Here is a 22586-nt window from a genome sequence, read left to right as displayed (position 1 = left end):
CTTAGGTCTCCTGCATTGGCAGGTAGGTTCTTTACCACTAGCGCCACCTGGGAAGCCCACAAGTCTATCTCTGCTCTTACATATTGTTATTATCATTCTATAGGATAATCCTCCCTATTTTATCTTGCCATGTTTCCTCTGGGGAGAAAATGTGAACTACTTAAGTGTAGGGGCTATGTTGTATTTCTTTACATCATCTTCTTCCACCATTCAATTTCTCTATATCACACATTCTATTTCCTTTCCAGCACTTTTCACTACCTAAAATTATTTTGTGTCTTGCTTCCTTGGTTACTATGTGTTTCTCTTTAATAGAAAGTGAAAACCTTAAAAATAAGGATACTATGACTAATTTAAAGTTCTAACCCAATATTTACTTCTCAAAATATACTTGATGAATAAATGAACTACCTAGAGGGCTGATTTTTGCACATATATCAATGTATATTGTAATTGTATATTGTGTTTACTTAGTTCCCACTGTATCAAATCATTTATGACTTTCAGTCCCATCTCCTGGTCCTTGCTCTGGAAGAGTCATCATGTGAAGGATACAAAGAGCAAGAAATTTTATTTCACTCTGTCAAATTAAAACAATCAAGCGCATTTAAGGTCTCTTTTTGAAGGAACTAGAAATTACATACTCTTTAGAGTGGATATTTCCAAGATGAAAAGTAGAAAATTATAGACATCTAAATGGAGCGAATGCATCTGTTAATAATATATGAACTGTTGCTTATATTTTAGAGAATTTCTTAATTTTAGTTTGGGAGTTCCGGTGTTGATTCATAAAAATGACCATGATGCAATATTTACTCAGACCCTGACGCTATCTGTAAAATTTCAAGATCAGCTATATGAACAAAAACTAATTCTACTCTGGGTTCTATAGAATACCTTTTAGCAGAGTCAAAGTGAGTTTCTTTCCACTCTACATATACAATATCATCAGGCTCTAGATAACTAGGCACCAAAAGAGTGTGTAACTGGCTAGGAACATTTGCTTTTGGGGCTGCTTTTAATATCAAACCAGTGAGGAAATCATCAACTTATTAGGGTAAAAAGAGTTGCTTCTCTACTTGAATTTTTTGAAATTGTTCCTCCTGGTCTCAACTTGGCAATCAGAATGTAAAGAATCCCACACTTACATGGGGTTGGTTTCCTTCTATATTCCTGAATGCCATGAGTCATCAAGCGGTGCTGACTTTGTGATGCAACTATTATGACACCCCATGATATCCTGTGATGCACCATAATGTCAAAATGCTTAATCTTAATGTGAAGTGGGTACAAAGTTCATGGCTTGAAAATATTGGAGGAGATTACTGATCACTTGCTCTGTGAGTAGCTACATTTCTAAGGGTCCCTTAGTTCTTCAGTGTGATTAATATAATGTAACTATCACAATGTTAAGGTTAATAATATTTAGTAACAGTCAAGTTTATTAATTTATTGTGTACTCACTACAAGTAGGATCTGTGGTATTGTTTATGTATCTTATTTAATCTGCTTAACAGCACGTGTGTATCTTTATTCTTATTTTCAGATGAGGAATCCAGAGTCTTTCAGATATTAAGTAATTTACTATGTGATGGAATTTGTATATGAAAACTCAATTGGTTTGAATCTCAAGTTCATACCAAGCACTCAGTCCCCATGATGCTATGTTATGTTCCACACCAATGTAAATTTTCACCCTCTAAATTTCCAACTGGAAAAAGACAAACAATTTCCAATGTAAAGAGCCCACTTTCCCTTCAAAGTGAAACACTTTCAATGATAGATGTGCACAACTTGCATTCACCTCAATAAGAAGAAGGGCTTCCCTGGTGGCTCAGCTGGTAAAGAATCCACCTGCAATGCAGGAGACCTGGGTTCGATCCCTGGGTTGGGAAGATTCCCTGGAGAAGGGAAAGGCTACCTACTCCAGTATTCTGGCCTGCAGAATTCCATGGACTGTACAGTCCATGGGGTTGCAAAGAGTCAGACAGGACTGAGTGACTTTCACTTTCAATAAGAAGAAAGAGTAAGAAGAGAGGAAGAGAAGGACTAGAACAAAATCAAAACCTATGAGAGTAGAAAGATATAGCAGCCTAGGCTACAATCTGCACGCTAAACAAAATCTCCACCATCTTTTGAAATCTGCTGGTAAGAATGTGAGTCTCTCTGAATCACAGTCACCTCATCCACCAAAAAAGATGATCATGCAGGCCCCTGCTTCACCCTGGAATGGGCAGGGTCATCTTTCTCATCTGATTTTCCACTCTTGGTCACACCTTGTCTTCAGGTATTCTTTTCATTTACACTTGGTTCTGGGAAGACCATTGAGTGACCTCTCCATCTTTCCACAATGCTTTCCGTGATACACAGAACAAAACTAAACTGCATCCTGGCTTTTCATGGCACTCAATCCTTCTTATCTGATGTAACAGACCTACTTTGCTCTGCATCTGACTTTCACCTTCTTGAGCTACTGGGAACTGGTCATTGTTTAATTATCTCCCTGCATAAAACAGAAAACAAGTGAAATACACAAAATATGCTCTCAACAAATGTCCAATAGGAGCGAAGACATGAGTCATGACTCTGTTTATTTTATCCTACTAAATGTAAGGTACTATTTGGCCTACATTATTATGACTTGTCATTAAAAAATAGGCAACTTTTAAAAAGTTTCCCAGAATTAGGACACATGCCACTGTGACCCACATTCCTAAAAAGAACTGTTTTACTGGAACAGTCACGGAAGAGATAGGACAAAGAAATACTTAGAACAATGCTTTTTTCTCTTCTTCAAGTCATGAAAAATCAAGTTCTGTAGTTGTCTCCACATCAAAGTTTGTCAAATTAATCGACTCTCTCCCTCTCTCTTCACTTTATCTATTTGTCATGATTAAAATGCCCTGCTAGGCTCTAAATGGACTCTCAAAGCTGGCCCATTCTGTCTTGGGATTCCAGAAGCAAAATCTTGGCCACCACTCTTCTCCAATGCCAATATGCTATCAGCAGAGATTATTCCTTTAGGTTAAATATTATTCTCCTGTAGAAATTCTCTTTTCAAAGAGAAGTTTAGTCTAAATCCCTTTATCGGAGTGGAAAGAGAGTTTAAGAGTGAAATGAGGTTGAGGATGAATCTATCTGGCTCCTGCCATGACCAGCTGTGTGAAGTCCTTCCTGCCTTGTAAAGCTGACATTTGTCTCTCTTGTAAAACAGGGAAAATGATACTTAGACCTCCCTAGGTTTTGAGTGAGGTGGTATTGGTAATATTTTTAGTGTACTGCTTTGCCAAAAAAAAAAAGTCAGTAAATAATAACTTTGACAAGGACGGGGGCCCCTGGGCCACAAAAAGAAATTGGACGGGAGGTGGTTGGAAATTCTGACCACTTCACAGTAGTGGGTGGAGAAGGGCACCCGAGTGAGATAAGGTAAATAGAGCAGTTTCTCATTAGGAGGTGGGCTCTGTAGTCATATTATGACCGTTATTGTTAAAGACGTCGGGCCATTGTTAAATCACTCCTGATCTTAAGGTACTTTAACATTTTAAAATGGAATTTTTTTCTAGTTAATTCCTGTCTGTGGTAACACTAAGATCAACCAAAGTATATTCGGAGGATTTTCAGATGGGTTGAAAGTTCGGGACTTTTGAATGTCAGCTCCTAGCTCCCAAACTCCACTCCCGTCCCTTGTATGGATCTGGTAAATTTTTTTTTTTCAGCTTGCAGCGAGAGGTTTAATTTTCACTTCCTTCCAGCGGCTCTCTGCACCCCCAGGAGGTGGGGCGCCTGGCTTCCGTGTGTGGTTTTGGGGTAGTAACCTCTTCCCGGGAAGCCGCCAGCCTCCACCCTCCGCGGCGGCGTGACGTCACGGGCGATGCCCGGGTCCCCGCCCGGCCTATAAAGCGGCAGGTGCGCGCAGCACCTCCGGAATGTTCGCACACCTGGCGCCCCAGCCTGAGCCCAGGGAACCTAAGCCCAGGGATCCCGAGGCGAGCTCCAGGAGCTGCCTCCAGCGCCCCAGGCTGGCCGGGCCTGCGAGCTCGGCCACGCGGCCCCCCACGTCCCAGCTCTCGGCCACCGCCGCCTCTTCCCGCCCGCAGCTCCCGGCCGAGTTGCCCCAGAGACCGCGACGCCGCCGCTCCGAGGGACCAATGAGAGCCCTGCTGCTGCCGCCGGCGCCCGTGGTGCTGTCGCTCCTCATCTTCGGCTCAGGTGAGGACATCCCGGCTCTGAGCTGCCCGGAGCCTCTCCCGCCGCGGCCAAACCGGTCGCCTCTTGGATTTTGCTGCTGTTTCTCAAAAAAAAAAAAAAAAAAAAAAGCCGCCCCTGGGTGTCCCCCGGCTCTGTCCGGTGGGAGGCAATCGACATACCGACCCCTCCTATGGAGATAGAGAAAAGAGGCCGGGTGTCTTAGAGGTTCCAGGCCAGCAGGAGGGTGCCTGAGAATCTTGGTACTCTCACGTTAGTCCGGAGGAAAGAGCTTAGAGATCTTGAGATCCAGACCTTTCCTTTTACGGATAAAGAAACAGAGGTCCAGAGCGGTAAAGTGATTTCCGGAGATCTTGCGGAAGACTAGTTAAGTCCCAGACCAAGGAGTTCTACCTCCTACCTAAACTCTCCGTCTCCTCTGTCAAGCGATTTTGTTTTTACCATTCTAGAGGGCCTGGCATTGTCCCAGGGAGAAGTTCCACTTAAAAGCACCACTCGGACACTATTTTGAGACCTAAAGAATCCGCCTGCCAAGCAGGAGATGCGGGTTCGAGCCCTAGGTTGGGAAGATCCCCTGGAGAAGGAAATGACAACCCACTCCAGTATTCTTGCCTGGAAAACTCTATGAACAGAGGAGCCTGGAGGGCTACAGTCCATTGGGTTGCAAAAGAGTCCTACACGATTTTGCGACTAAACAACAAAAGATAAAGCAGGGACTTGAAACTAGCCCCCAAGTCTTACCTAGTCCCTAGTTTCTTCTGTAGGTGAGAGCAATAATAAGAAACAATGACAATAAGAACATTTATTATCAACTACTACTCATATTACTTTTTACATTTGACATACATACTCTTTTTAAAAAGGTAAGCATGTGTTAAGATCTTGGATTTATCTCTAGAATCTGTTTATTAAAATGGAACAGGTAACATTCTAGTATATATATATATATATATATATATGAAGTTATGGTCATATTTAGATGTTACCTCTTAAATAATCATATTACATTAATTTGCCTATTTGGTGGGTTTTTGATGTGGAAATTAATGTAGATTATCTGTGAAAAAGAAATCCTAAATGAAAGAAGCTCTGTAATTGGGACAGCTGAGTTTGCTTGTCAGCAGAGTATGAAGCAGCTTTCATAAGTGACTCAGTCACAAACAGCAACACATGTGCAGTCACTGCTTTGAAGATAAACATTCCTCCCGAACAGAATTGACTGGAGAGAAAAGGCACCCCACTTTACTTTTTCTTCTCTCCTCTCATTCTCGCTCCCATAGCCCATTATACTGCTGGATTAGACGTTAATGACACCTACTCTGGAAAAGGGGAACCATTTTCTGGGGATCACAGTGCTGACAGATTTGAGGTGACCTCAAGAAGTGCAATTTCCTCTGCAAGTGAAACTCCTCCTGGTGGCGAACTGTCCTCGGGGATCGACTATGACTATGCAGAAGAGTATGATAATGAACCACAGATATCTGGCTATATTGTAGATGATTCAGTCAGAGGTGAGTAGAGGATAAGGTGACAGTATAGCCTATAAGATATGTGGTTTGTATGAGCAAAGCTGCTTCAAAAGAAAAGCCTCTCCAGGATCTTCCAGTGGCTTTCTTGTGTGTATGACTATTGTGCATCCCACTAGTTAAGCTGGAAACTGAGATAAAAAGAGCTTTTAGTGGGCACAACCTTGGTGTCTGGAGCTCTAACAAACGTTTCATGTCTGGTAAGTCTAATCTTCACAACTTTAGGAGGTAGGAATTGTTATCATTTTACAGATGTGATAACTGAAGCTTAAGAAGGTTAAACATTTTGCCCAAAGTTCCACAGCCAGAATGAGAAACTCCAATCTGTTGGATTTCAGATACTCTGCCACATGACCACTCCCCCATGTGAGAAACCAATATAGCCATCAACCAATCCCATATACTTTATATCTCAGCTTTTATAGCCACTCCCCACCACCATTTTTCTCTAAATAACTGCAGTTGGACACAAATAGGGCTTCCCTCATAGCTCAGTTGGTAAAGAATCTGCCTGCAGTGCAGGAGACCCAGGTAAGGGAACAGAAAGATGTAATGGGAAAAGAATGATTGGATCTTAGCCACTATGTATTGTGTTGAGACATTGGTAATAATAATAGTAATATCACTTTCTGGAAATATTAAAGAACAAATATGCATGGATTTTATATCACTAAAATCTCTGTTTAACCCCAAATCTCATTTGTCAGTTAAATAATAGTGACCTATAATTTCTTTTCGTCTGCTGTTATCTGATCTTTCAAAAAGAGCATTTACTTAAAATGAGGGTACCAGAGTAAGAGGTCACTATTGTTCATTACTCTCATATTACTTTGGATTTTGAGGGCAGACGAGGTCATCAGTAAATCAGATCTAAATATCCTAGGAGCATCCATTATGAAGGCAGGATTTAAAGTGTCTTCTTTCCTGATCTTAGTTTCTCTGACTCCTCCCCTCTGTCTAGCTCCCAGAACTGGTGAAGGAATAGCAAGTGATAACATGAAAACAACGGCAGGTGGGAAAAGTTTTATCGAACACTCATTTTCCTCCCTTGCTGCACACCTCCCTTATGTGCTTATACATAAGGTGGGAAAGGGGTCCATCTATAATTCTTATTTTGGGAGAGGGATGAGATGAGACCCTTAAGACTCTAGAAATTTTTCTCTTAAAGATGTTTCAAGTTAACATTTCATAAGGCCAAATGAATTGATGGTGATGAATAAAAACGGTTAGGGGCTAAAATTACAATGCACTGTAAAATACAGTGAAAATTGATCCATGAAGATAATGTCTATTGTAGCACTTCAGCATAGTGACTGTCTCTGTCTCAAATTTGTAAAGTATCTGATAAAGTGCTGTAATATTGATTTAAAATGTTTCTGTTAGAGGAACTGTTCTAATTTGTAGTACTTTTCTTATCATCAGAGGGAAGTTTCAACACAAAAATTGCATAGCCACCTATTAAACATTGCTCCTAATTTGTCTATTGTTCATGTTGATATAATGACTGATGAAATACTCAAAGTATTTAATTTTTCATTACCTTAATCACAGGGCTCCAGCTTTGCTACCCTTCCTTATGTTTCTAGAGTTCTCTATTTACTGGGCGCTGCAGAACCATTATGACTAACTTTATTATGACTTTATGACTCTTTTCTCTGGACTCACTAAATACTTGCTCAGATAAACCTATGCAGAGAGTAGTATGACAAAATGCACAGCTCTAACATAGAAACTCCTCCTTCCTGTATTTAATGTGTGGGTAAGCGATACCCTGCCTAGCTATAACACCAAACAAAGGTTTCTGTGAATCTGAAGTTAGGATGAACCCATGAAGCATCAAGTACAAATACTTCTGGACTTCTATTTTTCAAATGGATTGATCACAGAAATTAGCCCCCAGAAGATATCGATTAATTATAATCTGTTGTAATCTGGGAGTTGAAGAAAGTTAACTCTAATGTATAATTCTCAGTTTTCTTCACCTTAGGTAATACACACCAATTCCCAACTATGATAGCACAAGACTGATATAAGTAAAGAAAATCATCAAATATACTCAAACCCCACTTTAATTAATGGAACTGAGCTTTTCCAAGAGAAAACATAATATAATTGGGAATTAATAGGCTTTAACATCCCAGCACTGCCATTTTCTAGCTACTGTCTTAGTGCAATTTACTTGTCTTTACTCGACTCCGCTTTTTCTCATCTGTATCATGTGGATAGTAACAATATATTCAACTGTGATTTGGGTTTAATTAAATTAATGCTTGTTGCCAAGAACCTGGTATGTATTAGAAGTGAAAACAAATGTTTAAAATATTTCATGGATTTTCTTAGACAAGTAACTCCTATTATTCCTGTTATCAGTAATAATAATACTGATACAAATAAAATATGTTTTCAAGCTAATAAAATAATAAACGTGTTCAAATTTTAAGTGCCACATAATACAGATATTGTCTTTGTTCAATTATTGTTTATGAGTTGTGTTAAAAAATGAGACTGATACAGCTGTTTTCCCTGTGAACTTTCACTGCTAGGACATTTTTCTCTCATGTCTTCAAAATGGTGTTCCACATAAAGAGAGACTGTTGTCAATAAATTTTTTCTTTTCTTTTCTTTAGTTGAACAGGTAGTTAAGCCTAAGAAAAACAAAACGGAAAGTGAAAAGACTTCAGATAAACCCAAGAGAAAGAAAAAGGGAGGCAAAAATGGAAAAAATAGAAGAAACAGAAAGAAGAAAAATCTGTGTGATGCAGAATTTCAAAATTTCTGCATTCATGGAATATGCACATTTTTAGAGCAACTGGAAACAGTATCGTGCCAGTAAGTTACCCTAAATCATATGGTATTCTATATTTCTAACACTGTGTCTGAAACCTCTAGTTGCAGAAAACCATTTGTTTTTTTTCAATGTATAAATCAAGAGTTGGCAAACTTCCTTAAAGAAGCAGATATGAAATATTTGGGGTATTGTGGGTCAAGATTATATACGGTTATCATATGACCAGTTAAAACATGGCCATTTAAAACTGTAAAAAAATAAAACATTTCTCGACTTGTGTGCTATAAAAGACCTAGCAAATGGCCAGATTTGACCCATGGGCAATAGTTTGCTGAACCCTGGTGGAAATCATCATTTTATAATATATATTTTACAAAGCATCTTGATAAAAAAGGAACTAAGGTAGTTTTCACTTAATGTTGTTCTTGCTTCCTTCCCCCTAAAAGCTGCTAGCACATTAAATGGTAGTGGAATGTATTAGCTGCATAACAAGCCACTGAATTCATCAGTTGGTCATACAAGGAGCACAAAGAATGAAAAGGCGTGTCTTCTTGGAATATCACACCCAGACTAATCTCAACTTGTTCTTATACTAATAGACCTTAGGCTCAAATGCATTCTACATCTCATCATTTTGAAATACAAATAAATGTCTGGACTGATTTTTTGAATGCTAGAATTAATGATGGTTTGTGACCTGGAAAGTAAATGTAAAATTTATTGAAATCTTTTCAGTGATTATAATTTTAAAATGTGGGTTGTTTGCAGTTGTTATCCAGAGTACTTTGGTGAACGATGTGGGGAAAAGTCCATGAAGACTCAGAGCATGGTCGACAGTGATTTATCAAAAATTGCTTTAGCAGCTATAGCTGCTTTCGTCTCTGCCATGACCTTCACAGCTGTTGCTGTTGTTATTACAATCCTGTAAGTAAGACATGTCTTTAAAATCCCTAATAAAGTAATGCCAGGTTGATTTTTTTCAGCATTTCTATCTTAATGTGGTATCATATTTTACGTGAGTTATTCTGTTGGTGGTATGTGATATTTGGCCATATCTTTATACTTTATTGACAGTTCACAGAATATGGTTAAATGTATTCCTTTGGCCACCATTGAAACTTAATATATGAACCCCTTTTCTTGAACTTAAAATGATAGTTTTGTTTCATATTATATGTCTACTCGTGGCTACTTCTGAATCTCAAATTGTTGATATCTTCTATTAGTATATTAAGCTTAAGCAAACTTCCCAGAAGCTAATTAAGACCTAGGTTGTCAGAGACATTGCTTTGATACGAAAAATTCACAAAAAGCTTCAAACCAGGAGCCAAGAAAAACTATGTCTTCTGCTTCTGTCAGAATGCAAAATTCTGAGCTGGGAATTTGATAGCATGGTACTGACTTATTAGAGCTTATGCCTATTTTGTTATTGTCAAATGCAGTATGGGAATTCAATTGCTAAAACAAAAAAAACACATTTCCTGCATATGGCATGGCGTAGGAAGCAGGGACAATTCTATTACTATTTCATTCTAGCAGTATCTTCCCTGTGCTCATAATTACAGATCACTTACTTCGCTTCATGACCAATGAATGTTAGAACTAGACTGTCCTTGGTAGTAGCCACTGGTGGGTATGTAAAAAATGGCATTGTCTGTCAAACAAAAGTCAGTAGATTAAGGAGCTTGGGGGAGGGTGTGAATGGCTCTGTAATGACTCATGTGCTACTGGAGCTTGGGAAAAGCCAGACTCATTATTCTAATTTTAGGTCTTGGTAAATTACTTTTAACAACTGGATTGTATACATGATCTACTACTCCTGCCATTCAGGAAACAAGGGGTTATCTTTTGTCATTGTTTACTATTATTTTAAACTCAGATCAGCTAATGATAAAATGCCAGGTAAAACACAATTTTATGATGCACGTAAAGTTTGATGTGTGGTTTAAATTTGTTTTGCACATCCGAGAAATTATTTCGGTCTGTTGGTACCTCAAGCCCGATATGATATGCAAGTGTGTTTAGGAGAAATACATTCATAGAATGACAGAAGAAGAAACTGCCAGTTAGGGAAGATGTTTTGAAAGAATTATTCAAAAACTCATAATTATTCAAGTTGAAATATTTAATAATCCTTTGGAAAAGTATGGAAAAACTTCGTCATGTTTTCCTTTCTTCTTGTATTCTTCCCTGTATTTGAAACGACAGCCTAAGACACAGTTGCTGCTTTTTCATAATTGAAATCAGTTTTTTCCCAAACATCACAACAAAAGTTCTTAAGATTTTAATGATAACATTTAGTAGATAAAAAAGCTAATAAAAATTGAATTGCTTGAACAACACTAAAACATTTCAGACCGTTGAGTTTTTTGGTATCATGTAGCAATAAATAAAATTAGAAATATTTATTATATTTAGAAATAAAATCAATTTGTTTTTAAGCCTGTTTGAAAAAAAAAACTAAGCATTTACATTAGTTTGTGCAGGCATACAGCCCTTCTGTGGTAAAGCTATACTATCTTCTTCCAGTTGTGCCTGCAATTGTGCTGTTTTGGGGAAAAATATGCATGTGTTTCATGCCTTCTAAAAGTTTGCATCCCAATGCACATTTGTTTAAATCTCAGTACTTTGGGAATATGTTTATATAAAGTCAACATAAAGATTCCCTTAAAAGAACATTGGTGATACTTTTTAGCTGGGTTTAGTTTGGGGTTTGGTGGAGTGGTCCATAAATGTATAGTGGTCCATAAGGACTCGTGAAAGAAATTCCCTGTGCTCATGAAACCCCAGGCAATATATATATGAATAGAACTTTGATGACAGTAGAATATCTTGTTCTCTGAAGGCTTCGAAGACGATACCTCAGGGGATATGAAGGTGTCGCTGAAGAACGAAAGAAACTTCGACAAGAAAATGGAAATGCACATGCTGTAGCGTAACTGAAGGTATTATTGCAGGTTTGAGTTTTATAAGATATTTTAAATAATATTTTACAATTTAAAAAATATAACGTCTATTATCTGAAGAAAAATGAGAAAAGCAAGTTTTCTTAATGGTACACTATGAACATTGACTACACAAAAGTGTTATTCTTTCAGCTTGAGTTGCAGTTCCATACTGAGAATGGACCATGTCCTTACTATTCTAAGGGATACAAAAATGAAGGAAACACAAATTCTGTTCTCAAAGAACTTAGTGTTTTGAAGATAGAAAAAAACTGCAAGAAATGAGAATATCAGGGGGAGTAAAATACATGTCATAAAAAAGGAACTAACGGAATACGAGGAGTTTCCAGTGAAGGAGAGATAGAATCCAGTGGGCTGCATTCAGGGAGCAGAAAAAGGTGCAACAGAGGATGGCATTGGAAGTGAGCCTCAAAGAACTGATGAGACTGGGACAAATGATTATAAGTGGACGTGAAGATCAGTAGTGTGAGATGGGCTAGATTATTTTAGAAAGACTTGAAAGCTGACCTAGTTCAAATGGTGTTGGAGAAGATAAGGTTGAACTGATAGGCGGAGCTCACATGGTAGAGAGCCAACATCATGCACTACAAATGTGAGGAAGTAGAAACACCGGTGGAATATCCTTGCACAGAAAAGAAGTAGGAATGGAGAGGGGCTCACACTTGAGAGGTAACTTGGTTAGTGTACAGATTGTAGTTCTTATTCAAAAAAAAAAAAATTTGTGAAGAGAGAGAGCTGAGCATGTTGTATGGAGAAAGTATGGAGAGGCATATTTCATTGATAACTAAAGTCAACAGCTGATGAAGCAAACTTCCAGAGGAAGAGGGGAGGCAAGGAGATCAAGGACACTCTTAACGTCAGTCAAAAGAAGGAACTCCATTTCCTCAGACATTTTGGAAAGAGGTCACATCCTTAAGTTATTGGATTGGCCAAAAAGTATGTTAGGATTTTTCCTTACAATCTTACAGAAAAACTCAAATGCACTTTTTGGCCAGCCCAATATTATTTTCTGCCTTCAATTGCTTTAATAATTACTTGAGATCCTTGCTAAATATGCATATTTCTAAGCCAAATCCTAAATCTACTAAGTCTGCAGTTCCATTTTTTATTAACATTCCAGATGCTTGGAGAACACTATCTTTAGCATTGGTTAAGTACAGGCATTATGTTCTGAGCCTATTATAGAATTAGCTCAGTAAGTCATGAAATAAATAATTATCCATGCCAATGCAATACTCAATACTTATTCATCAAAAGTTATTAATGAATTGGCTTAATGTTCTGAAGCTAAAGTCACCAGCATGAATAAGAGTTTATTTTTGGTTATTTAGTGCAATTGAAATTTCTCAAAGGAGGTCCGGAATGACTTTAGGAAAAGGAATATGCTGTGTTGGCATATTGTGGCTGCTTATTAACTACTAGCTACTATTATTATGCCCTTGGTACTAATTATCCTAAATTAACTGTATATCATAAATATACTGAGCCACTTAATCTTTGTTTTTAATTATGTCCGCTTTATAGATTTGGTTAGGAAAACTATTTCTCATCACTATTCACAGTGTTGCAGTTTTAATAAACAGAATTTGAACATATACACGTTTGAACGTATACAGTCTTCCACCCAAGTAGGCATATAACCAAAGCAGATGTGAAAGACAGGTTCAAGTCAGAAGCGCTAGTCTGTCTCTGAAAAGCTTTTAGCACTTTCCACAAGACATCCTAGGGAAAAAAAAAATTGGCAGAAATTCTGATTGATGATTATTCTTTGACTTTATCTCAAAGCTATGTTGGAATTGGGCTGTCTCTAACAGTTCATTTTATTTTCCAACAGGGTATCAGATCGGAGTCACTGCCAGGTCACAACTGCAAGTGATACATTGGTTCCTCTTTTCAGCCAATCCTAAGAAAACAGAACCTTTTCGTTCTGATGGTTTTAAACTTTCAATTGTCACTTTTTAATGCTAAGTCTTATTTCTGTACATAAAGATGCATGGAGATAAAAAGTATTTTTTCAAGTTGTAAATAATTTATTTAATATTTAATGGAAGTGTATTTATTTTACAGTTCATTAAACTTTTTTTTAAATCAAACAGATTGAGAGTTTGAATATGACTTTTGAGACTGTAAGACTTTAGGGTATTTTTCTAACATTTAAATGATCATTTTAAAAGGAGTTCCTTCCCTTTCTTTCTTTCTTTCTTTTTTTTTTTTTTTTTTTACTGTTTTGATGTTTATTTTCAATACTTAACTGTTTTCTTAGAAAGTACTCTTAATGGGAAAATTATTGACTAGAGTCACTTAGTCCTCCCACAAATACTGATGTCCCAAACTGCTCTTTCTTATTCCACATAGAACTTATTGCAAGTCCAACAAATTATTAAAGCTTCTGAAATCAACATGTGGCATAGCCTCTCTGTTACGGTAGACATAGATATTATAAAAGAGAGAAAATATATTGCCCATCATTATCATCACCATAAACAAGAAAGGAATAAGGTTTGAATATGGGCTTTTGCATGAACCAGAAAGTATTTAGATTTGAGACTTCTTTCCTTAATATCATGACATAAATGTATAAAGCATTTAAAACCCACTCTTCTTTTTCTCCACTTGCTACTCTTTTCTTACATTATTTTAAATACATGTGTATTTCTGGTGAATGTTCTTTCAAAAGCATTAAGGTTGTGGAATGATTCCCTGGCTGGTCACCTAAGTTATCTGGGTGAAAAACAAAATAACCTTTCTGTTGTGCGGGGTATATTTTGAGAATATTCACCAATAATAAGCATATTTCCAGCAATCATCTCATGGAATTTCATGGATGAAAGGTGCCTCAAATATCAACACTTTCATCTGTCTCTAACATGCGTGTGGTTGCTCAGTCATGTCCTACTCTTTGTGACCCTTTGAACTGTAGTCCTCCAGGCTCCTCTGTGCATGGAATTTTTCAGGCAAGAATACTAGAATGGGTTGCCATTTCCTCCTCCAGGCAATCTTCCCAACCCAGGGACTGAACCCATGTCTCCGGCAACTCTGGTATTACAGGCGGATTCTATACCAACTGAGCCACTGGGATTTCCAAATCCTTGCCCAGTGATCATCTAATCAACTGGCTCACAGTCTCACACATTATTAGTTGAGTTTTAAATGTCAAAGTGGCAATCCTCATCCCAACCCTGCCACCCTCCTCACAGTTTCTGACTTAAATCGTCAGGGGTAGGTCATTGGTCCCTGTATGTTTTAAAGATTTCTATTTACAGTCAGTGTTGTGAACCTCTGGTTCACCTGTGTGTGCACATCTGCAGTATACATTTTCCTCAGCATCAGTTACTGATTATTTATTGTGGATGACTCAAATATAGTGCTAGGGATATAAGACAAAAAAGCCTTTATTTGGGGACATTTACCACCAAACTGGTGGGAGAGTGTGTCTTGTCAATACAGTGCAGTAAATAGCTGGATTAAGATATGTACCAGAAATTCATAGGATTTAGAGGAGCTCTTATCCAGACCAGGCTGACTGAAGCAGGAAGGATTTCTTGAAGAGGGCCCATCTGAGATAATCTTTGAAGGGTGAGTAGGAGTTATGTAGAGAAACCATTAGAGTCACAAGCAAATTACAAAGTCATCAAAGAGTATGCCTCAAAAAGGAAAATATATAAAATAGTTCAGGATTATTGAAACAAATGGTAAAGTCAAGAGAGGCTATAATGGAAGTTGGAGTGGTCAGAGCAGGGGCACACAGGGCACATAACTTACACTGTAAGTTAAATGAGGAACCATTCAAGTCAGTTGATCAAGGATAGTGCTGATCATTTGTATTTCAAGTAAGTTAACAGTCAACCATATGGTGAAGGTAAAGCCCAAAGCCAGAGGTAGGAAGATTAGCTTGGAAGCAGTTAAAATATTCCGAGAGTGAAAAGAAAAACAGTTGAAGTTGGAAAGTTAAGGAAGGGAATGAGAAACCCAACATGTATTTGGAGATGATTTTGTAGATTGAAAAAGCAAAAATAAGGTGATGTGTTATTGACAACGAAACCAAGGGAACAAGATAGTGAGAGGAGAGAAGAAATCTGGAGTGGGCTTCAGGTTCCTGACTTTAGTGGCTAGGAAGATAGTGACACAGTTTTAAGTAGCCATCTCTTGAGCTAGCTTATTGAATATTCTAAAAGAAAAACATGGTTTTTTAATTATACTTGAATGAAGAATGTCTCTTCTCTACTTCATAAAATCATCCTTTCTAGTTTTTAATGGATTTGTGAAGAAATGAGTACTAGCCTGAGCAATTAGTCAACTGAATCAACACTGGCTCTCACCTCCCATCTGAAATTGAGCAGATGAGAGGAAAAACTAGGTATACAAGTGTGATAATAAATGCAGCTTTGGATCTGTTGAGTTTGAGATGTCAGGAGATATATATTAATAGGAAGCAGTTGGATACACAAGTTTGAAATCCAGTGAGGTGAAGAATTATACATTGAGAGTTGTCAAAATATACATGTTGTAACTGAAGCCACAAAACGGTCAATATTACCAAATGAGGTGCTAATGAGTTTGCAGAAAAGTATATTTGAATTGAAAAATCCCAGTTGTCACCAAACATTGGGAAGGATGACTCAGGCTGCCATGGTCACTGTGAAGGTTCTAGGCAATTGCCTATGATTCCATGTAATTTCTTAGTCCTTAAAACAAAATAAAAGTTTATTGAACCATTACAGGCAAAGATGGAGAAGCTCTATCGAGTCAGCAAAAACAAGACCTGGAGCTGACTGTGGCTCAGATCATGAGCTCCTTATTGCAAAATTCAGACTTAAATTGAAGAAAGTAGGGAAAACTACTAGGCCATTCAGGTATGACTTAAATCCCTTATGATTATACAGTGGAAGTGACAAATAGATTCAAGGGATTAGATCTGATAGACCAAGTGCCTGAAGAACTATAGATAGAGGTTTGTAACACCGTATAGGAGGCAGTGACCAAAACCATCCCCAACAAAAAGAAATGCAAAAGGCAAAACGGTTGTCTGAGAAAGCCTTACAAATAGCAGAGTAAAGAAGAGAAGCGAAAGGCAAAGGAGAAAAAAAGACATACCCATCTGAGTGCAGAGTTCCAAAGAACAGCAAGGAGAGATAAGAAAGACTTCTTTAGTGTTCAATGCAAAGGAATAGAAGGAAACAATAGAATGGGAAGGACTAGCAATCTCTTCAAGAAAATTAGAGATACCAAGGGAATATTTTATGCAAAGATGAGCACAATAAAGGACAGAAATAGTATGGACCTAACAGAAGCAGAAGATATTAAGAAGTGGCAAGAATACACGAAACTATACAAAAAGTCTTAATGATCCAGATAATCACAATGTTGTGATCATTCACTTAGAGCCAGACATCCTGGAGTGTGAAGTCAAGAGGGCCTTAAGAAATATTATTATAAGCTAGTGTAATAATAGTGGAAAATAGTGTAAAAGCTAGTGGAGGTGATGGAATTCCAGCTGAGCTATTTTAAATCCTAAAAGATGATGCTGTGAAAGTGCTCCAGTCAATATGCCAGCAAATTTGGAAAGCTCATCAGTGGCCGCAAGACTGGTCAGTTTTCATTCCAATCCCGAAGAAGGGCAATGCCAAAAGAATGTTCAAACTACCACACAATTGCACTCATCTCACATGCTAGCAAGCCATGCTCAAAATCCTTCAAGCTAGGCTTCAACAGTATGTGAACTGAGGACTTTCAGATGTACAAACTGGATTTAGAGAAGGCAGAGGAACCAGAGAACAAACTGCCAGCATCCACTGGATCATAGTAAAAAGCAAGAGAGTTCCAGAAAAACATCTACTTTTGTTTTATTGACTACACCAAAGCCTTTGACTGTGTGCATCATGACAAACTGTGGAAAATTCTTAAAGAGATGAGAATACCAGACCACCTTACCTGCTTCTTGAGAAATCTGTATGCAGGTCAAAAAGCAACAGTTAAAACTGGACATGGAACAACAGACTGGTTCCAAGTTGGGAAATGAGTAAGTCAAGACTGTATATTGTCATCTTGCTTATTTAACTTATATGCAGAGTACATCATGCGAAATGCCAGATTGGATGAAGCACAAGCTGGAATCAAGATTGCCAGGAGAAATATCACTAACCTCAGATATGCAGATGACACCACCTTTATGGCATAAAACAAGGAGGAGCTAAAGAGCTTCCTGATGAAGGTGAAAGAGGAGATTTAAAAAACTGGCTTAAAACTCAACATTCAGAAAACTGAGATCATGGCATCTGGTCTCATCACTTCATGGCAAATAGATGGGGAAACAATGGAAACAGTGACAGACTATTTTTTTTTCTTGGGCTCCAAAAGCACTGCAGACGGTGACTGTAGCCATGCAATTAAAAGACCTGTGATCCCTGGGAAAAAAGTTATGACAAACCTAGACAACATATTAAAAAGCAGAGACATCACTTTGCCAACAAAGATCCATATAGTCAAAGCTGTGGTTTTTCCAGTCGTCTTGTAAAGATGTGAAATTTAGACCATAAAGAAGGCTAAGTGCTGAAGAGTTGATGCTTTTGAACTGTGGTGCTGGAGAATACTCTTGAGAGTCTCTTGGACAGCAAGAAGATCAAACCAGTCCTTCCTAATCAACCCAGAACATTCACTGGAAGAACTGATGCTGAAGCTGAAGTTCCAATACTTTGGCCACTTGATGCAAAGAGTGGACTCATTGAAAAAGGTCCTAATTTTGGGAAAGATTGATGGCAAAAGGAGAAGGGGGTGACCGAACATGAGATGGTTGGATGGCATCACCGACTCAATGGACCTGAGTTTGAGCAAACTCCAGGAGAGAGTGAAGGACAGTGAAGCCAAGTGGGCTGCACTCCACAGGGTCACAAAGAGGGGCTTGGTGGGCTGCACTCCACGGGTTGCAAAGAGTCAGACACAACTGAGCGACTAATATAAAAGTAATGACATTTATTTTCTTCCGTGACTTAGAAGTCAACATAATTCTTTAGTAATATTTTGTGTGAATATTTTCACCTTAACCTCTAATCTCTCAAAACACACACACACAAACATATCTATACTATGTTCATTTAATCATTAATGTAATAAATATTTACTGATCATCTGCTATTACCATAGTGATGGTTTGCATAGGGCAATCCAAGCTTCCTCCAGGACTCTCTGGAGAGACCAAGTGTGTCATAAAGAGCTCTGGATATATGTGTGTGCATGCTGGTAGTGAGGTGGTTGGCAGCCTGGATCATCGTGCAATACAATTAGAACATTTTTTAAAGGATAACAAAAGCTGTTTTATGCTTGAACACTAACATAAAAACTCCTGAGTTAAAATTTTTTTCAAAATACTTAGAATCTAATGAAAATGTTTTATTTGTCAAAATTTGTGAGGCCTAGCTAAAATAATACTTATTAGACAGTCTGTAGATTTAAAGTATATTTATAAGAAAATAAAAAAATCTTAAAAGGGACACAACTTAAGCTAAATATTTAACTCAAAATTTAGAAAAAGATCAATAGAATAAACCCAAGGAACATAAGAATAAAAATAATTAAATAAGGACAGTAACAAATTTTCAATATTTGTTTACAAATGTGAGAGTTGAACCATAAAGAAGGCTGAGTGCCAAAGAATTGATGTTTATGAATGTTATTTTATGCCTAACAAATTTGCAAAAATAGAAAGATGGATAATGTTGGCAACCAGTTAAATGTTACTGGTTGGAGATTAGCCTGGAACTGCCATTATAATAACACTTGATCAGATTAAAAATAAATATACCCCATTACCCAGAATGAACCTATTTCTGAGACATGGAGGCCCACAAAGGAACTTGCATGAGGATGTTCATTGTTGTGTTGTTTATGATAGTGGGGAATTAGAAGCAATCTGGGTGTCTATTAGTTGATAATGGAGAAGTCAAATGTGATGGGTACACCCTGGAAAATTCAGTGTAGCTATGAGAAACATGAGGTACCCTCTTAGTAGTAGCAGTAGATTTTTTTAAATGTAAAAATTTTTAAAGATAATGTTCAAGCAAATAAGGTATAAACCAAGACAGTTCACATTTCCTTATGTTAATTAAATATACGTTTTACAAATGTCACAGATTATATTAATTAATATTTATGTTAATTAAAAATAAAAGGTCACATGAAACATAAGCATGGTTACCTAGTAGGGAAAGGTGAATAGGAGCAGGTAAGTTACACTATGCAGTGCTGTCTTAGGCACAATATTGGAAGGGAGAGAGGACAGACTTTAGCAGCCTTCACTTCTGGTTAGTGCAAAAGCTGTATTTCTGAGGTTATTAAATTTACTTCCACAGGGCCCAGTGAAAAGTGGATTGTGAGTGATGTATACCTCATTCATTCCCTGTTAGCTGGGAACCTAACTCCCATACCACATTGCCACAGAGGCAAAGTGACTTCCCCTCGGTATTGTAATATTTCCACTTTTTCTTTTGCCTTCTTACTTGATTCTCCCTCAGGTAAGATGTCAAATATGATGACTTACCTACTTGGTGAATTAGTAGTAGGCAAAAATCCCTTGGCCCTTGGTTATCAAAGTGAAAGTGTTAGTCACTCAGTAGCGTCCAACTCTTTGCGACCCCATGTACTGTAGCCCACCAGAATTCTCCAGGCAAGAATACTGGAGTGGGTACCCAGGAGATCTTCCGAACTCAGGGACTGAACCCGGGACTCCCATGTTCAGGCAGATTCTTTACCATATGAGCCATCAGGGAAGCCCTTGGTTGTCAGAAGGGTTGTCACTGACTTGCAAAGATGAGGCTCCCATACCTGCCAACCTTTACTCTCTTCCTTCTCCTGTTATTACTGTGAGCAAGCAGGCTGAACTGCATTCAGCTTCTCTGCCTGTGAATAGGTCAGGTGTGTCCATATCTTTAGTCCTGCCTCTCTTTAATTAATAAAGGAGGAAGCAGAAAGCCCCATTGGAGGCTCAGATGCTACTACCATTGTTCAGAAGGCTTACCATTAATTCTCTGGGCCAATTTGACTATCTTTTTCTATCTTCAGTTGTTAAGGAGACTGAAGGGAGGAGGAAAGAATGATGGGAATCTCAAATCTCCAGCCATTCTGGTTTGCTGGGGTTTTCACTATAAAAGGTTAACTATGGGACCCTTTGGGATCACAAAATCTTGTGAAAATAAATAAAAGGTTTCTGCATCCATTCATACTGTTTTGTTGTTTCCATTTACAGGGGACCCACATAATCCTTCAAGCTAATTTTTTAACCATGCAAGAGTCTATGGGTGAGGATTAAGAAACTCGGGATTTAAATACTTTAAAAGGCCCTATGTTCCTCAATAATTTTAACTCCCCAAAGCACTCAGAAGTTATCTGCTATTCTCAAAAACTTAACTCTGATTCTAGGGGTTTGTAAGCAAATAAAAACTCCTTTAACCCTAGTCCTAACCCTTCCACAGAATATAAGAATGCTTAGCGTAACCACAAGAAGCAGGTTTCTCCATTTATGGGGAGAGAATTGGAGGAAATTTCCAAGACTAGGGAAAAAGTAAATGAGTTTAGCAGTTTAGAGTACCAAGAAAGGAATGACATGAAGGAGGAAATAAATGCAGAAAGATGGGCAGGATAAGAATGATGCTGGACTCAGGAGCCATAGAGAAGCTCTTCCTTATATTAAATACTACTGAAAATGTGCAAAGTACCTTGTTGTGAAGGGTAACAAGGATGGGCAAACAACCAGAGATGAGGAGGGCCAACTTGAACCCTTGTAGAGGCCCAAAACAAAGGCCCTTTGAAGTTCTGTACGAATCAGTGAGTTCTTTCTACATCCATGCTTCTCTTTTCCAATTCATTTGGTGCCTATTCTTACCAGGTAGGAAGAATTTCTGAGTTTTTTTGTTTTTTTGTCAGCTTGAAAGGGACTTCCCTGGTGGCTCAGACAGTAAAGAATCTGCCTGCAAAGCAAGAGACCCAGGTTTGATCCCTGGGTTGGGAAAATCCCCTGGAGAAGGGAATGGCAACCACTCCAGTATTCTTGCCTGGAGAATCCCATGGACAGAGTCTGGCAGTCTACAGTCCTTAAGGTCACAAAGAGTTGGACACGACTGAGTGACTAACACTTTCTTTCACTTTTTTTTCTTGCAGAATTCTTATTTTACTGCCTGAAGGTTTGATGGAAATCATGCTTCACGTTGATAACTGTATATACACCTAGATAGAATGAATTTACAAAAAAGAATATTGCTTATACAAATATGGTACTATTTAAAGAGCATTTTACATTATATGAGTTTAGCATCACACACACATGAATATAACATGAACGTTCATACACATACCAATTAACGGGACTCACTTTATCTCAGAAATATTAGTATGTGCTATAGGATAAGGCATTGTATAACTATGTGATCTTTACCCATGAAGGGGGAGGATACATCAACAAAGGCCTTATTTCAGGACATTGGCTCCTATGGGCTCTACCTATGATCCATGTGAACAGTAGTTAAAACAAGTAATTAATTAAAATATTCTGGGATTCCAAGAATGGCCTGATATTGGTGAGGCACTAATTCTTGGGTATTTCTCTTAGTCAAAGTTACCTGCAAATGACTTGGTAGACTGCCTGTTGGGTTCCTCAAGTATCATTTCAAGCACATGACTCATTCCATGGAGGCTTTTAGAGCTAATAGCATCAGTGCAGGAAACAAGGACCAGAGATGTGGCTCATTCAGTAACCTTCAATGAGAAACAGACATAGAGAATAGACTTATGGGCATGGGGAGAGGGGAGGAGAGGGTGAGATATATGGAAAGAGTAACATAGAAACTTACATTACCATATGTAAAATAGATAGCCAATGGGAATTTGTTTATGGCTCAGGAAACTCAAACATGGGCTCTTTATCAACCTAGAGGGGTGGGATGGGGAAGGAGATGGAAGGGAGGTTCAAAAGGGAGGGGATATATGTATACCTATGGCTGATTCATGTTGAAGTTTGGCAGAAAACAACAAAATTCTGTAAAGCAATTATCCTTCAATAAAAAATAAATTAATTTAAAAAAAAGTAAGCAGAGACGCTCTGAACTGGGGCAG

At 38.1% G+C, this 22586-nt stretch overlaps 1 protein-coding gene across 5 annotated transcripts; it reads left to right on the top strand.

The window, feature by feature from the left end:
• Positions 1 to 1275: 1275 nt before the first annotated feature.
• On the top strand, positions 1276 to 13492 carry AREG (amphiregulin). 5 transcript variants are annotated; one of them, XM_081498638.1, is made up of 7 exons: positions 1276 to 1340; positions 4098 to 4209; positions 5487 to 5717; positions 8360 to 8561; positions 9289 to 9444; positions 11366 to 11465; positions 13321 to 13492. In XM_081498638.1, exons 2-6 carry the CDS (start codon positions 4149 to 4151, stop codon positions 11457 to 11459), a joined length of 744 nt encoding a protein of 247 aa, XP_081354764.1. In that variant the 5' UTR covers positions 1276 to 1340; positions 4098 to 4148; the 3' UTR covers positions 11460 to 11465; positions 13321 to 13492. The 5 variants fall into 5 exon arrangements, with proteins under 5 accessions (XP_081354764.1, XP_081354943.1, XP_081354663.1 ...); XM_081498817.1 differs by having other exon boundaries at positions 11366 to 11477; XM_081498537.1 differs by having other exon boundaries at positions 3717 to 4209.
• Positions 13493 to 22586: the final 9094 nt, after the last annotated feature.

Source organism: Giraffa tippelskirchi, chromosome 1 (genome assembly GCF_054371585.1).
Source record: "Giraffa tippelskirchi isolate mGirTip1 chromosome 1, T2T-mGirTip1v1.2.pri, whole genome shotgun sequence".
Classification (NCBI taxonomy): domain Eukaryota; kingdom Metazoa; phylum Chordata; class Mammalia; order Artiodactyla; family Giraffidae; genus Giraffa; species Giraffa tippelskirchi.
The sequence above is the reverse complement of the archived record's forward strand: the minus strand, read 5'-3'. Positions and strand labels throughout refer to the sequence as shown.

Bases quoted from the DNA above. Each gene is read 5' to 3' on its own strand.
- AREG (XM_081498537.1), top strand. From the start codon at position 3,927: ATGTTCGCACACCTGGCGCCCCAGCCTGAGCCCAGGGAACCTAAGCCC. The intron at 4,210-5,486 runs GTGAGGACATCC...TCGCTCCCATAG, and splicing joins GCTCCTCATCTTCGGCTCAG to CCCATTATACTGCTGGATTA. The intron at 8,562-9,288 runs GTAAGTTACCCT...GGTTGTTTGCAG, and splicing joins CTGGAAACAGTATCGTGCCA to TTGTTATCCAGAGTACTTTG.